The sequence below is a fragment of the Takifugu flavidus genome, unplaced genomic scaffold, assembly GCF_003711565.1.
Source record: "Takifugu flavidus isolate HTHZ2018 unplaced genomic scaffold, ASM371156v2 ctg231, whole genome shotgun sequence".
NCBI classification, from domain to species: Eukaryota; Metazoa; Chordata; class Actinopteri; order Tetraodontiformes; family Tetraodontidae; genus Takifugu; species Takifugu flavidus.
Genome location: NW_026621896.1, coordinates 2101 through 17492, shown reverse-complemented (window position 1 = coordinate 17492; position 15392 = coordinate 2101). Strand labels below are relative to the sequence as shown.

Sequence of the window (15392 nt, the reverse complement as noted above, 5' to 3'; positions counted from 1 at the left end):
GGCGATTGGCGCCGTAGCCTATCTGAGAATAACTGACACTGAAGGACAACATAACGTGGGTTTTGTTATGGGAAAGTCAAAGTTGGCCCCACGCCCTGCCCACACAATTCCCCGTCTAGAGCTTTGTGCTGCAGTTTTGGCTGTGGAGCTATATGAGTTGATCAGAGACGAGATTGATGTAGAAGTGGATGTTGTGAAGTTTTTCACCGATAGCAAAATCGTGCTTGGTTACATCTGTAACTCCACAAGAAGATTTTACATGTATGTTTCAAACAGGGTCATCCGAATCAGAAGGTCCACTCACCCCGATCAGTGGCACTATGTACCCACAGAGCTCAATCCAGCTGATGTGGCAACCAGAACCATACCTTCAACCCAACTCCAAAGAAGGATTTGGTTCTCCGGTCCAGCCTTCCTGTATCACGACAAAACAAGAGAAACAATGGAATCAAGCTCCTTCTCACTGGTTGAGCCTGAAGCTGATGAAGAAATTCGTCCTGAGGTCAAGACCTTTGTTACCAAAACTTCCAATGGTCAGTTGGGCTCACATCGTTTTGAGAGATGTTCAAGTTGGACAGGCCTCAACAAAACGATAGCCAGACTCATTCACATTGGAACGTCTTACAGAAGATCAGTAAATGCAGGGAAGAAAGGTTGGAGATGCTTCAAAGAGAAGGTGAGCTTGCATGAACTCTCACAATCCAAGACTGTGATTATTCGGTCTGTCCAACAGGAAGCCTTAAAGGAGGAATTGAAATGTCTGGGAAAAGGACACAAAATGCCCGGACGCAGTACACTGGAAAGGCTCAATCCAATCATAGATGAAGAGGGTCTGCTTCGCATTGGAGGTCGGCTATCTTCAGCTGATTTGTCAAAAGACGAGAAGCACCCTTTGATTATGCCTCACAACCACCACGTTTCAACATTGTTGGTAAGGCACTTTCACGAACAAGTAGCTCACCAAGGGCGACACATCACCGAAGGAGCACTACGAGCTGCCGGCTACTGGATGATGGGCAGCAAGCGCTTGGTGTCTTCAATCATTTACAAGTGTGTCACGTGTCGCAAGCTACGAGGCAGGTTAGAAGAACAGAAAATGGCAGACCTGCCGCCTGATAGACTCAGTCCTGAACCTCCATTCACTACTGTCGGTCTTGACATCTTCGGCCCTTGGGCTGTGTCAACGCGACGCACAAGAGGAGGAAGTGCAGATAGCAAGCGCTGGGCAGTGCTTTTTACATGCATGGCAACCAGAGCAGTCCACATTGAACTTATTGAAGCCATGTCAACAGACAGTTTTATTAATGCATTGAGAAGGTTTTTCTCAATTCGAGGCCCAGCAAAACTTCTGCGATCTGACAGAGGAACCAATTTTGTGGGCGCTTGCGAGAATTGGACATGGCAACAAACGATTCGGCAGTCAATAGGTTTCTCCAAGAAAAAGGATGCTCCTGGGCCTTCAACCCTCCGCATGCTTCTCACATGGGTGGCGCCTGGGAAAGGTTGATTGGGTTGCCAGGCGCATTCTAGATGCCATCTTGCTCCAAAAAGGTCCAATTCGCTTGACGCATGAAATCCTGTCTACATTCATGGCAGAGGTGATGGCAATAATCAATGCAAGACCCCTTGTGCCCATATCAACTGACCCAGAGATGCCTGCAGTTCTTACTCCGGCGATGCTTCTGACCCAGAAAATGAGTACTGTCTCCGCTCCCTCTGGAGACTTTTGTTCAGCTTCGTTGTACCGGAAACAATGGAAACAAGTCCAGTGTCTGGCTGACACCTTCTGGAAGCGGTGGAAAGGAGAGTATCTTTCAACGCTGCAGTGCAGCAGAAAATGGACTAATGTGAAGCCAAATGTGAAGGAAGGAGATGTGGTCCTACTGAAAGACAGCCAGGCGCACAGGAATGAATGGCCTGTTGGACTGATTGTGAAAGCGTTACCAAGCAGCGACAGGAAGGTGGAGGTACGGGTTGTGAAAGAAGGGAAGGCCAAAGTGTTCTTGAGACCAATCACAGAGATTGTAGTTCTTCTTTCAGAGATTTAAGTGTGGTGTTATATTTGGTAGAAATTCATATTTTGTGTTTGTAGTGATATAATGTTATTATATCAAGCGGGGAGTGTACTGACCACAACATTGTATAGGTTAAAATTTGATGGTCAAGTCTGTTAAAAACATAAAGATGTCCAATATAGTAAAAAATAAATAAATAAATGTTGAGTTTGGGGCGCGGTAGCGGAGCAGCGCACCTGTGTAAATGGGAGCGTGGTTTTGCCATCTACTGGGCGGAGTTGGCATTGCACCTTCAGGCGTTTTGACGGCACTCACCCAAAACACCGCGGTTTGATGACGCACAACGGTAGCGAAGCATCGTAGTTCCAGCTGCTGAGCTAGAAAGCGTTCCAGCCTTGGAGACCATTTGTCTGTAAGTCTGTTCTATACAGAAGTTGTAGCTGTACTGTAGATTCTGTAGTGTTAGTTTAATTATTCTTTGCGTTGTTAGTCCGTGGTAATTAGCGAGTGATGCAGCTAACATATTAGCACGTGGAGCTGTGTCGTGAGTTATATATAGATCGTCTGAGTGTGTTTGGTGTACGTGAGTTTTTTATGCTGTTCTATTTTCTGTATTGTTTCAGTTTTACAAAAAATAATGGATAAAAGGAAGAAACAACACAGTTGAGCCTTGTTGTGGTTCTTTCAAACTCCATACTGTTAGCTGACTGCCTAGCCTCGCCCGAGAGAGAGAGAACGCGTCGCGAGGGCAGTACAATTATAGCAAATGGTTTAAAGAAACGTGCATATTTTTATCTGTCTATCGGCTCTTTGGATATTTTGCATTTCATCCAATTTGTACGATGGTGCGTCAAGTCTTAATTCAGCGATCCGATCGATGACATCAGAGTCTCTGGTTGCATCGATTGCCCTCAGCTTCTGTTATATCTGCCCGTTTCCCTTCAAATCATTTTCACTGCACCTTTTGTTGCTAGTGATGAAGTTGCCACCTAACGGGTGTGGAAAGGCTCAAACAACTTTGTGGGTCACATAAAGGCTCCAAACGGAACCGCCACAAAGACCTAAAACACCCATTTAAACCAACGAGGCCGGCTGTTTTTACGTTGAACAAATGAAGCAAAATAGTCACGTGTCATTAGTTAAAATGTGTTTTTCTGTCGTTAGAATACGATGTATACAAACAAACAAAAGTGATTTAATGACATGACAGTAATTTCATGATAGTCAGTTAACTTGTGGCTCCTATTATTCCTGCCCTATGTTGGTTTGTCTGGATTGACCTTTGAACTTATATCCAGCCAGTGTTGAACATTTCTGGATGAATTGTTGTTGTTTTTAATTTATGGACGCTGCAATGGAGATAAAGAATTGAAGGAATGACCACTGGAGGGGGTATTGCTACCTGACATGATCCACTCGCTTGATTTAAACGCTGATGTCCGGCCCCAGAAATCTTTACTTACACGGCCTTCCTGCAGTTCCTCACAGCTGGAATCAGGCGACATCGTCCCTCATCTGAGGTGTTGTACTGCCACAGGTTCAGCTCATCCAGAACCTCCTCTGACATCTGCAGCAGGTAGGCCAGAGCTGAACAGTGGATCTCTGACAGTTCCCTCTCTGATTTCTTCTCTGACTTCAGGAACTCTTGGATCTCCTGATGGACTGACTGATCCTTCATCTCCATCAGACAGTGGAAGATGTTGATGCTTCTGTCTGGGGAGATTTCATCACTGTTCACCTCCTTCAGGTTGTTGAGGACCTTCTGGATGGTTCCTGGGTGGCTGTTCCTCTGATCCAACAGTCCACCCAAGATCCTCTGATTGGACTCCAGAGAGAGACCATGAAGGAAGCGAACAAACAAGTCCAGGTGGCCATTTTCACTTTTGAGAGATTTCATTAGTTCTCTCATGAGGAAGTCATCAAGAGATGTGACTGGATCAGAATATTCTAGGAACTGATTTATAACCGCTGTGTCTTTCCTGGTGTAATGGTGGAACATGTAGACGGCAGCCAGAAACTCCTGAATGCTCAGATGAACAAAGCAGTAGACTGATTTCTGGAAGATCACACTCTCTCTCTTGAAGATCTCTGTACAAACTCCTGAGTACACCGACACCTCGGAGACGTCCAGTCCACATCGCTCCAGGTCTTCTGAGTAGAACATGATGTTTCCTTTCTCCAGATGTTCAAACGCCAGCCGACCCAACTTCAGAAGGAGTTTTTTTATCAGCCTTAGTTAGTTCCTCTGGTCTCTGCTTTCCTCCATACTTCTGCTTCTTCCTCTTTATCTGAACCCTCAGGAAGTGTGAGTAGAGGTCAGTCAGGGTTTTGGGCAGCTCTCCTCTCTGGTCTCTGGTCATCATGTCCTCCAGAACTATAGCAGTGATCCAGCAGAAAACTGGGATCAGACACATGATGTGGAGGCTCCTGGAGGCCTTGATGTGTGAGATGATTCTCTTGGACAGATCTTCATCACTGAACCTCCTCCTGAAGTACTCCTCCTTCTGGGAGTCAGTGAAGCCTCGTACTTCTGTGATCCTGTCAACACACGAGGGAGGAATCTGATAGGCTGCTGCAGGTCTGGAGGTGATCCAGATGAGAGCTGAGGGAAGCAGGTTCCCCTGGATGAGGTTCACCAGGAGCACGCCAACGGACGATACTTGTGTGACATCAGAGATGAGCTGATGGTTGTTGAAACCCAGTGAAAATCTGCTTTCATCCAGGCCATCAAAGATGAACAGAAGTTTCCAGACAGTCAGATCTTCTGCTCTGATCTTCTGTAATGTTGGATGGAAAACATGAAGCAGTGAGAGAAGACTGTGCTGCTCATCTCTGATCAAGTTCAGCTCCCTGCATGAGAGCGGAAGCACCAGACTGATGTCTTGGTTCTCCAAACCTTCTGCCCAGTCCAGACTGAACTTCTGCACTGAGAAGGTTTTTCCAACGCCGGCGACACCGTTGGTCAGAACCACTCTGATGTGTCTCTGTTGCTCAGATAAGACTTTGAAGATGTCCTGGCACTTGATTGGAGTGTCCTGGATGTTCTTCTGGGAGGTTCTCTCAAGCTGTCTCACCTCATGTTGTGTGTCCACCTCCTCACTTTGTCCCTCAGTGATGTAGAGCTCAGTGTAGATCTTGTTCAGCAGGGTTCCACTTCCTGCTTCATGAGTTCCTTCAGTCACATGTTCACATCTTCTCTTCAGACTCATCTTATGACCTTCTATCACCTCCTGCAGATCACTTCCTGAACATAAGTAAACCAATGATTTCCATCTATAATAAATCATCAACACAACTACAAATTCATGACATCACAAATTAAATCTCATATTGAACAGTTTTACTTTGTTTGGGCTTCATTTCAGCATCTCCAGATCTGCTTCCAGATTGTGAACAAGAGGACTCTCCTGGTGGAGCTGACTGGTCCCAGTTTGATAGGATGTGCTCCCCCCTCTCACTATGAAACACATCTCTATTAGTCCTTTGATTTATAGGATGAAAGAACCTGATCAAGACTCAATATTGTTCCAGCATTTATGTCTGAATTCATCTTTCAGTTTAAACCTGATTCTTGTTTCTAATCAACAATATTCACATTAAGTCTGTAACTCTATGACTGTCTGAGGTTTAAGTGTTAAACATCTCCAATAATAAACTCACAACCTGCTGCTGTTAATGTGACTAACAGCTGGCACACAAACACATCATCACGCTTTAGTTTTTTTACATTTCCTCCGAACTTCTGAAGTCTATTCCTCTTTCTTTGGACCGGTCACTCTTCAGGGACACACAGCTGGGCACTGTGGACTCTGCTCTGTCCTCGTCCATCCTGAGGAAACATCAGAAATAGTGATGAGACTGTGATGAAGGTAAATAATCTGTAGAGGTTGGAGTTAAATAATCCCAATTCACTGCATTTTTATCAAACAGGAACATTTCTAATCCATTCTGGATAACAACTGAATCAATAAATCAATGATGTCTCTGTATCATTTTCATGTTTTAAGCGGCTTTTTTTAACTTCCCTGCAGTGAGAAAAGAACTGGCTCCTTTTCCAGCCCCTCATCCTGCAGCACTGAATGTGCTCTAAAGTTCTTTCCAGAGCAAACGTCTCTGCACTTGCAGCAACATGTTGTAGTCATAGATCCGTGAGGAGAACCGGATACAGGAAATGCCCCCACTTTGATCCCAAAACCCAACTGGTGGCCAACGGTGGTCCGGCAACGACGGGGACGCTGGTCCATCGGGCCGACAACACTGGTTTTCCACAGGCCAACATGGTGAAAGGACTGTGCCCCGTTTCATTTTAAAGAGCTGATTAATTTCATTTTTCACGATAGTAGAGGCTAATACCCACAAAATGATGTTTTGTATGGTTGTGAAATTTTCTAAGGCAGAGTTATGTGGTTCAGAAAACCTTACTTTAAAGGTGGGCCTTGAGGTCCAATACCGAAGTGTAAAGGGGGGTCTTTGGACCTGTCGCTCTTCATGGACACACAGCTGGGCACTATGGACTTTGCTCTCTCTTCCTCTTCCATCACACATTCGCTCATTTTTAAATGTGAGTCTAAACGGTTAAGCAGGAACAGTCTGCTGACACAGAAAAGAAGATTAAAGAACATGATTCTCAGCATGAAGATAAGCAGAGGTCTGTCCAATGACGTATTGTCGGCTCATTCACATCAAAATCTATTATATGATGTAACCCTGTACATCATACAGGCCACATATATACATTGATCCCTCGCTATATCGCGTTTCATCTTTCACGGCTTCGCTGCTTCACGGATTTTTTTTTGCGAGTCGTTCATTGCAGTTCTCAAATATAATCGAAGGTGGCATATCCGTTTATAAAAATCTTCTTGCTCAGAAAAAGAAAGAGCACCAACAACTACCCATAACAATGTTCTTCTCTCGGAGAAAGACTTCTGCGCCTTCAGTAGAAACAGACGCTCCAGCGGAGCAGAGTCAGGACGAAGAGGCTCAGCTGGGACTGGGAAATACGCCAGTGACAATGTTTCCAACCTTGTATTACTAGATTAAAATTATTGTTTTAAACAAATTTTGGGCTTTAAAACAGGTTTTGATTTTTGGTTTCATTCTATAGTTCAGTATTGCATTGTAAAATAATAAAAAAAAATAAAGCTGACTACTTCACGGATTTCACTTTTCGCGTGTTATTTTTGGAACGCAACTCCCGCGATAAACGAGGGATCACTGTATTGGAAAAAAGTTTTGGGACATCTTAAAAGTTTACATCTTGTTAAATATAAAATGTTTCTCCTGCGGTGGCATCAGACGGACGCACACAAATACAAATTAAATCATTTTTTATCTGGTTATGGTTTACGAGAAAACCTAAATTCTTTCAAGATGTCAGTTCTCAACATTAAATTCAACAAATAAGATGAGAATGCATTCAAAACTAAACAGAAATAAGTGATCACATCATCAAAGTGGGTCAAATGCAGCATCATCTTCTGTCATCTCAGACAGGATTCCAAGAAGAGGATCTTCATTTTCAACAACGCACCTTGACATCTCATCATGGCTCGTCTGTCAGATTACAAGCAGCTTTTTTTGATCAGGCGCATCATGTTTCTCACCAACACATGATGGTGCTGGAAAAAACATTTGTAGCCTGACCTAGAGGTCAAAACTCTGCATGGCGTGCACAGCTACTAGTTGCAGCTGGTGGTTGTGGCGGAGGAGATCCCAAACATATCTAGCAAGCTTGTTTTGGAGCAGAGCTTGTCCACCACCTCTGACCCCACTCATCACAGAAGTCCCACCATATCCATGGCCAGGTGGGTTGGCAGCATTGGAGCCAGCCTCAGGAAAAAGGTGTGTCAATATCTCAGAAGTTGTCACAGCCCCTTTTCCCCAGTTCCCTCCTGTCCCAGTACTTTTCCACTGCCCTGCTCACACCACACCCTCTGATCACCACACCTGCTCTCAGTCACTGATCACACACCTGCTCTCAGTCACTGATCACACACCTGCTCTCAGTCACTGATCACACACCTGCTCTCAGTCACTGATCACACACACCTGCTCTCAGTCACTGATCACACACCTGCCCTCACTCATCAATCAGCTCACCTACCAGTGTATATATTCTCCAGCCTCACACTCACTCAGTGCCAGATTGTTCCTCTGCGTCCATGCAAGACTTTCCAGCTTTGTTTCCCTGCCGGATTACCCGTTACCGACCCTGCCTGTCTTCGTTCTGCCTGCCTTGCCTGTTCCCCGGACAACCTATCAGCGTTCTGCCCCTGACTACGACTTCTGCCTCAGCGTCTCTGGTTCCTGTCTGCTCACCTGGTTTAGACTTCGCTGCTGCTCGTCCCACTCCCCGAGCCTGCAACCCATAGACTTTGTGCGGGCCCAGAGCCTGAAGAACGGACTATTTCCTGTGTTTCCTGGTCTGCCTGAGTTCCTGTTTGCCCGTGTGTTAATAAAAGTCATTACTACGATCCAGCTTTCCAGAGTGCTGCATTTGGATCCAAACTGCACCCGTCACAGAAGTGATGATCAAGTTGACACGAGACCAACAGAAGTCAAGCAACCCAACATGCTGAATAGAATAGATGACACACAGCAAAGGGCAAAAAACACCCAATTCTGCTCAGACTAATCTTATCTGACCACATGTACAGGACCGAAAATATCAAAACACCATGGGTTTAGGTTTCCTTTCGTTTTCTTGACTGCTTTATTCAAAACAGAACACATTTCATAAATCCATAATAACAAATTCATATTCCACAAAGAACCAGTTGTTAAAACACTCACTCACTCATTTTCTACCGCTTGTTCCTCCACTGAGGGTCGCGGGGGGGCTGGAGCCTATCCCAGCACAATGGGCGGAGGCAGGGTACACCCTGGACTGGACGCCAGTCAATCGCAGGGCTAACACATATAGACAGACAACCATTCACTCTCACACTCACACCTATGGGCAATTTAGAGTTTCCAATAAGCCTAATCCCCAATCATGCATGTCTTTGGACTGTGGGAGGAAGCCGGAGTACCCGGAGAGAACCCACGCAGGCACAGGGAAAACATGCAAACTCCACACAGAAAGTCCCCAGCCTCAGTGCCAACCGGGGATTGAACCCGGGGCCTTCTTGCTGTGAGGCAACGGTGCTAACCACCACACCACCGTGCACCGTTGTTAAAACAATCAAATGGAATGCCTTGATCTCTCCTCTTTACATACTCTCCTTTTTTAAATAAAGGACTGTGTGTCCGACCCCCTGATGAGCAACACAGGAGCTCCTCAAGGAACTGTGCTCTCCCCATTCCTGTTCACCACCTACACAGCCGACTTCCAGTACCACTCTGAGACATGTCATCTCCAGAAGTACTCGGATGACACAGTCATAGTCGGGTGTGTGGAGAATGGACAGGAGGATGAATACAGGGACCTTGTGGAGAGTTTTGTCAGGTGGAGCAGGGAGAACCTTCTGCAGCTCAACGTGACCAAGACGAAGGAGATGGTGGTGGATTTCAGAAAAAGCAAGTCCCCACCCTCCCCAGTCTGCATCAGTGGGAAGGACGTGGAAATAGTCCCATCTTACAGGTTCCTGGGTGATTAGCTGGACAATAAACTGGAGTGGTCCACAAACACCGATGCTGTCTACAGAAGGCCATGAGCAGACTCTATTTCCTCAGGAGACTCAGGTCCTTCAGTGTTTGCAGCAGGATGCTCCAGATGTTCTACCAGTCTGTTATGGCTAGCACCATCTTCTTTGCTGCGGTGTGCTGGGGTGCAGGCATTAAAGCAAAGGATGCCAACAGACTCAACAAACTCATCAAAAAGGCAGGGTCTGTGTTGGCTGTAGACTTGATAACTTGGACGAGGTGGTGAGGGACAGGATGGTGTTGAAACTGCGGACAATCATGGACAATCCCTCCCACCCCCTCCATAACACAGTGGACAAACTGAGGAGCAGCTTCAGCAACAGACTCCTGCAGCCTCGCTGCTCTAAGGAACGGTACAGGAAGTCATTCCTGCCGTCCGCCATTAAACTGTACAATTCACTCAAACCAACTCAACAATAATTGTGTAATGTTTATGTTGTAATTTTATTTCTAATTTATTCTATATTTATGTATATATGCTTATAATATGTATATATTATATTATGTATATATTATATATATGCTTATAATATATGCTGTATATATGCTTATAACATTCTAATCTATCTGTATTTATTTTTTTCTGTCTCTTTACTCTGCATTCGCTGCTACTATAATTCAATTTCCCCACGGGGATGAATAAAGTCCATCTTAATCTTAATCTTAATTGTCCCGTGGTGGAGGGACAAAGAGAGGAGGCTAAAACTGTCGCGTTTGTGTCCCTCTTTCCGTGGATTTTTCCACGAACTGCAAATAATATTGTCGACTTATTGTGAGTATTAAAATGTGCTTCCTCAACCTCTAAAATGTTGGCTCAGGGTTAGCGGAAAACGCAGTTAGAGGAAACACGCTACAAAGTTTGATCATCCGTCACAACATTCCGTCGACCAGCCGCAATGTGCGTCCGAAACACGCGCACGCTCATTGCGCACACGCAGCTTATTAAGCCGCATCTCGCAGCGGAACATTGATTCGAGACGACAGCAGTGAAAGAACCAAATGCTACCTGAATATTAGAGGTTTTCCATCAGGGCTCGGTCACTCAAGATGGAGCCCGAAGTTGAGAACTTTCACTTCTTCTTCCTCTACACGTCCCGTGTTTGTGGTTGGAACGCGTCATATCCAGCACAAGCGCCTCTCTTCAGAACAATTTGTTCCACGTTTTAACTGAAATACTGGGAAACAACTGGAGTTCGTCTGACAGATGTTCGTTTTTGGCTGCGGAATCAAACTGGGTCAGCTTTTTGATCTATAGGATCCCCTCTGGTTCAAAGTGTCCCTATAGGATATTGACAGTACTGACCTTTTGGGGGCTGCACACACCTCTTAATGGTGACGGCACCAACGGAGCTGATCCAGTTGTCATCAGCTGGCCAGTCTGACTCCAGCTCATTAGGGGAAATTTGCTGATCTGGAGGAGAAGCTTTCAAAACTTGACGGGCTGGGGGGGAAATGACTGTAATTTTGGAATCAGCGTGCCAATTTTATTTTTAATCAGAATAATTTAGAACAATTTCAACAGGATATTTTCAAATTGTTCCCCAGTGTAACTTCACCTGAAATTGTGGACTCCAGAATATCACCATTAAATCCATTTAATCATTTAATAGCTGTGGAATTTGAGCCGTGAGAAAAATATCTCTCCATCATGATTTCCAGAATTTTTCATCAATATCTGAGATTCTTCAAAAGCTTCGCTGGTGTTGGGTTTTTATTGCTTCTGCTTCATTTTCAGGCGCAGTTCTTTTATTTTTAAATCAAATCAAATCATCTTTATTTGTAATGTCTGTTGTAGTCAAACTTGGTGCTATGCAGAATCCCAGGGCCTGATCCCTAACAATCAACAGGAAAATCTCCCCTTTAACAGGAAGAAACCTTGAGCAGGACCAGGCTCATATGGGGGGGGGGGGGGGGGGGGGGGGGGGGGGGGGGGGCTCCTGCTCATGGGGGGGTGGGTGGGTAGGGAGAGAGGAGGAGAAGGGGGAGGACAGGTAGAGGAGAGACAAGGCAGACATCATTCAGTTCATTTTAAAACCCACTACATTATATATTTTGAATAGCTGGTGCTGGTAATCGGAAGGATAAAACTATTCTGTAAAAATGTATATTAGCTTTGTGAAATTGTGTCGTATAGGTCAAATAAGAACACAAGATCAACTGCTGAACCAGTGCAATTTATTTTTAACGTGTTAATCTCCACAAAGAAAGAAAAACAACAAACAACAAGTTTATAGTGGTCCAGTAATGCGCTCTAGTCATACACCAGTACAGTTAACAATAACTCACGTTTTCCACCTGCTTTTCCATCTTCAGTGGGAATAATCCAGGGCGTTCTGGGCTTGAACAAAGGTATTAAAAGCTGGCTGAATGTCTGAGGTGACTGAAGGACACACTTGGGCTTTTCTCAATAGAGAAGGGGCACGGCACAGTGCAGCAGGTTCTCATCTTTAAATTTACAGTATTCATGGGAGATTTATTTGGTAATTTTGCTTCTTTTTATTTCCTATTTCCCACATTTATTCATAGTTTTTATTAGACGCAATAAATCCTATAACATTGAACAGACTGACTAAAGTCAAATGAGCTGCGGTTCCCACCGATAGCCGTCATTCTGATGGGTTTTTGCTGGCTGCAGCTGAAATATTCCAATGCTCCATGTCACAGAGACAGTAAATACTAAACCCTAAAGATTCTGAAGGCATGATGTAAAATAGTAACGTATAATACAGACATTTGAAGAGACAATTAAGAGAATGTTTCCATGCTTCTAAGAGTGGCCGAGGAGCCATTTAGAACTTTATAAAGATGCATTGTGTGATACCAGGAACTAATTTAACTTCAAGGCGAAGCTGCTTCTGCTTTGTCGACCATCGACTGATCTCCTGAAAGTCCACCAGCGCTTTTTAAAAACTGAATTTTTCATCTAAGGAGGGAGTAGATGGCAGATGTTTCCACAGATGCTCTTCACCAGTGGTCAGTGAGTGATGCAGCAGATGAGCGGGAGGTGACTGGCTTAAACCAGCCATGTCTCATGTCTCCAGCCCATAGTGTGGATTCTCTACGAGAGCAGACAGCAGCTTCACTCCTGAATCCTGCAGCCAGTTCCCACTCAGGTCCAGTTCTCTGAGATGGGAGGGATTGGACCTCAGCGCCGAGGCCGAGAGCCACAGCTGATCTTTGATAACCTGCATTTAATCAATCTGAAAAATGCAGGATGAGGTTATAGGTGCAGGTCTGCATGTATCTGCGTCAGTACTAAACCTACGTAGTTCTTAGTTGGGTCAGACCTGAATTCACGATATTCCAAGGATTTTTTTAATGTGGCATCACAGCAGTGTTGAGAACAGCCTCACTTCACCATCTTAGCAGCTGGTATATAGGTAGAAAAAGAAGACTGACCTGAGCCTCTCCAGTTTACAGTTTGGACTCTCTAGTCAGAACAGAGCTGCTTCACTCCTGAATCCTGCAGCTGGTTCTACTCAGGTCCAGTTCTCTGAGATGGGAGGGATTGGACCTCAGCGCCGAGGCCAGAGAGCCACAGCTGATCTCTGATAAACTGCAGCCCTTAATCTAAATAAAGAAGGGAAACTTTTATAAGGTTATAAGTGAAACCAGTATTCATCTGAAAGGTTAATCAAAGGCATGATCTGTAAATATTTAATTTAGTTACAGGTTAAAAAATGATAGTAATATGTAATTGCCACAATTCCAACCTCTCAGGTTTGCACTGTTCCAAAGGAGAATATATATTGTTCTGGCCCTCACTCTCCCAGGTTCTCCCACCTCTTCCCTCCCATCTCATCATGGAGATCCATCTCACCTGTGGCTCATCTTTAAAGGCACAACCTGTCTTAGATGACTTCCTGTCCCCTCACCATCTCCCTCCTCGTTGGCTGGTGTCTACCAGGCACCCTCACCTAGTTTTGTCTAATTTTGGTTACCATCTGTCGGCTTTTTCATTGTCCTTAAATCAATTTATCATGAATAAGTGGTCCCCGTGGGCCCTCCCTCCTGAAGGAACTGGGCACAACACACACACTCAGAAAGTGTGAGGACCCTCGGATGGAATAATGGACATTTTTGAGAATGGTGTTTACCTCAGAGTTTCCAGTCGGCAGTTTGGAAAGTGGAGAAAACCACAGAGCAGCTTCACTCCTGAATCCTGCAGCTGGTTCAACTCAGGTCCAGTTCTCTGAGATGGGAGGGATTGGACCTCAGCGCCGAGGCCAGAGAGCCACAGCTGATCTCTGATAAACTGCAGTAATCAATCTGAAAAATGCAGGATGAGGTTATACGGTGCAGGTCTGCATGTTATCTGCGTCAGTACTAAACCTACGTTAGTTCTTAGTTGGGTCAGACCTGAATTCACGATATTATTACAAGGAATTTTTTAATGTGGTGCATCACAGCAGTGTTGAGAACAGCCTCACTTCACCATCTTAGCAGCTGGTATATAGGTAGAAAATGAAGACTGACCTGAGCCTCTCCAGTTTACAGTTTGGACTCTCCAGTCCAGAACAGAGCCGCTTCACTCCTGAATCCTGCAACGTGTTGAGCTCAGGTCCAGAACCCTCAGATGGGAGAGGTTGGACTTCAGAGCTGAGGCCACAGAATCACAGCTGGTCTCTGATAAACTGCAGCCCTTAGGCTAAAATAACAATTATTTTGAGAGAAGACAAATAAAAATCAACATGTACCAGAGCAAAACACAGCTTACAAGCAACAAACCTCTGGTCCTGCACCGGCTTATCTGCCGTATGTTCCTATTTTGGGTTCTTTCAGGGCGGTTGGACAAGATCTACCGTATGTAAAGTGTGTGTGGGTCAAAATACCTTCCAAGTTTGTGAGACCACATTTCTCAATAGCACTCAACTCTTGTCAGGAGTTGGGACAAAGCGACCCACTCCTGATAGCTTGTGGGCGATGCTGCAGCGACCCTGCAATCCCTACACTCTCTGGTGAAACCAAATCAAAGGTTTTAGACACTGCTGGATGCTGGAAGGGTGGCTATAGTCTGGACGCATCGTTCCCCTGACTGCACATTTCTCCAACAATGATTGGCAGCTGGTGTCACTTGTTCTCCAGATGAGAGAAGGAAAGAGAGCCCCCCCACAGTGTGTTTGATTGCCCCACTGCAAGCTCAATGCTGCCAGAAAACATTGCAGGAGCATCAATTCCCCTCAGGGCATCAACAAGGACCTCAGGAAAAGGTGCAGCTGCCACCTACTAGAGACAAGCACACTGAGCTGAGATTCAAAGCCCTCTCCTCCCAAGAGAAGAGCTTGTTTGTTGGAGGCTCTTCTGGGCGATACCTGGTGCCACAGCTCCAGCTCAGCCCGTCTCTGGAGCTGAGGTGGAGCTTAGCAAGTTTCATGGTTCTCCACCACTTCCTCTCGCTGAGGACCTTCTCAGCTGGTGGTTTCTGCTCCACCTTCCAAGTTGAGCAGGTGATACTTCTGCATTCCTGCCACCAGTGTCTCTGCAGAAAGAGTCTTCTCTACTGTTTTATATTAGATTGTAGAAAATTAGGATTTTTGGTTGATGTCTTAGATGTGTTGTTGACTAAGAGCAGGTTTTTCTTTAATAACATAGAAAGATTCGATGAGAAGAGCAAATGTATTATTTTATGAGCTACTTCCACTACTATTATATACACATACTTCCATATTGTCTTAGATTGCAAGCTGCATTTATTGCATCGTTCATAGAAAGTCATATTTGTGAGGAGAA

General features: G+C 45.0%; 1 protein-coding gene and 2 long non-coding RNA genes across 11 annotated transcripts in view; 2 read left to right on the top strand and 1 right to left on the bottom strand.

The window, feature by feature from the left end:
• Positions 1 to 11562, bottom strand: part of LOC130519859 (NACHT, LRR and PYD domains-containing protein 12-like) — a 48899-nt gene extending 37337 nt beyond the window's left edge. For 7 of the 9 annotated variants that reach the window (XM_057023467.1, XM_057023477.1, XM_057023476.1 and 4 more), the window contains exons 1-2: positions 10669 to 11562; positions 6438 to 6605 (exon numbers count right to left, since the gene is read on the bottom strand). In XM_057023467.1, coding sequence (XP_056879447.1) covers positions 6438 to 6568 — 131 coding nt within the window. In that variant the 5' untranslated portion in view covers positions 6569 to 6605; positions 10669 to 11562. The remainder of the gene's footprint in view (positions 1 to 6437; positions 6606 to 10668) is intronic. The other 2 variants (XM_057023474.1, XM_057023481.1) reach the window with 1 other exon arrangement.
• On the top strand, positions 1963 to 2677 carry LOC130519867 (uncharacterized). Its single transcript, XR_008948506.1, has 2 exons — positions 1963 to 2427; positions 2639 to 2677. It is a non-coding gene; the product is annotated as an uncharacterized LOC130519867 (long non-coding RNA).
• LOC130519864 (uncharacterized) lies at positions 4809 to 5717 on the top strand. The gene is made up of 2 exons (XR_008948503.1): positions 4809 to 5269; positions 5381 to 5717. It is a non-coding gene; the product is annotated as an uncharacterized LOC130519864 (long non-coding RNA).
• Positions 11563 to 15392: the final 3830 nt, after the last annotated feature.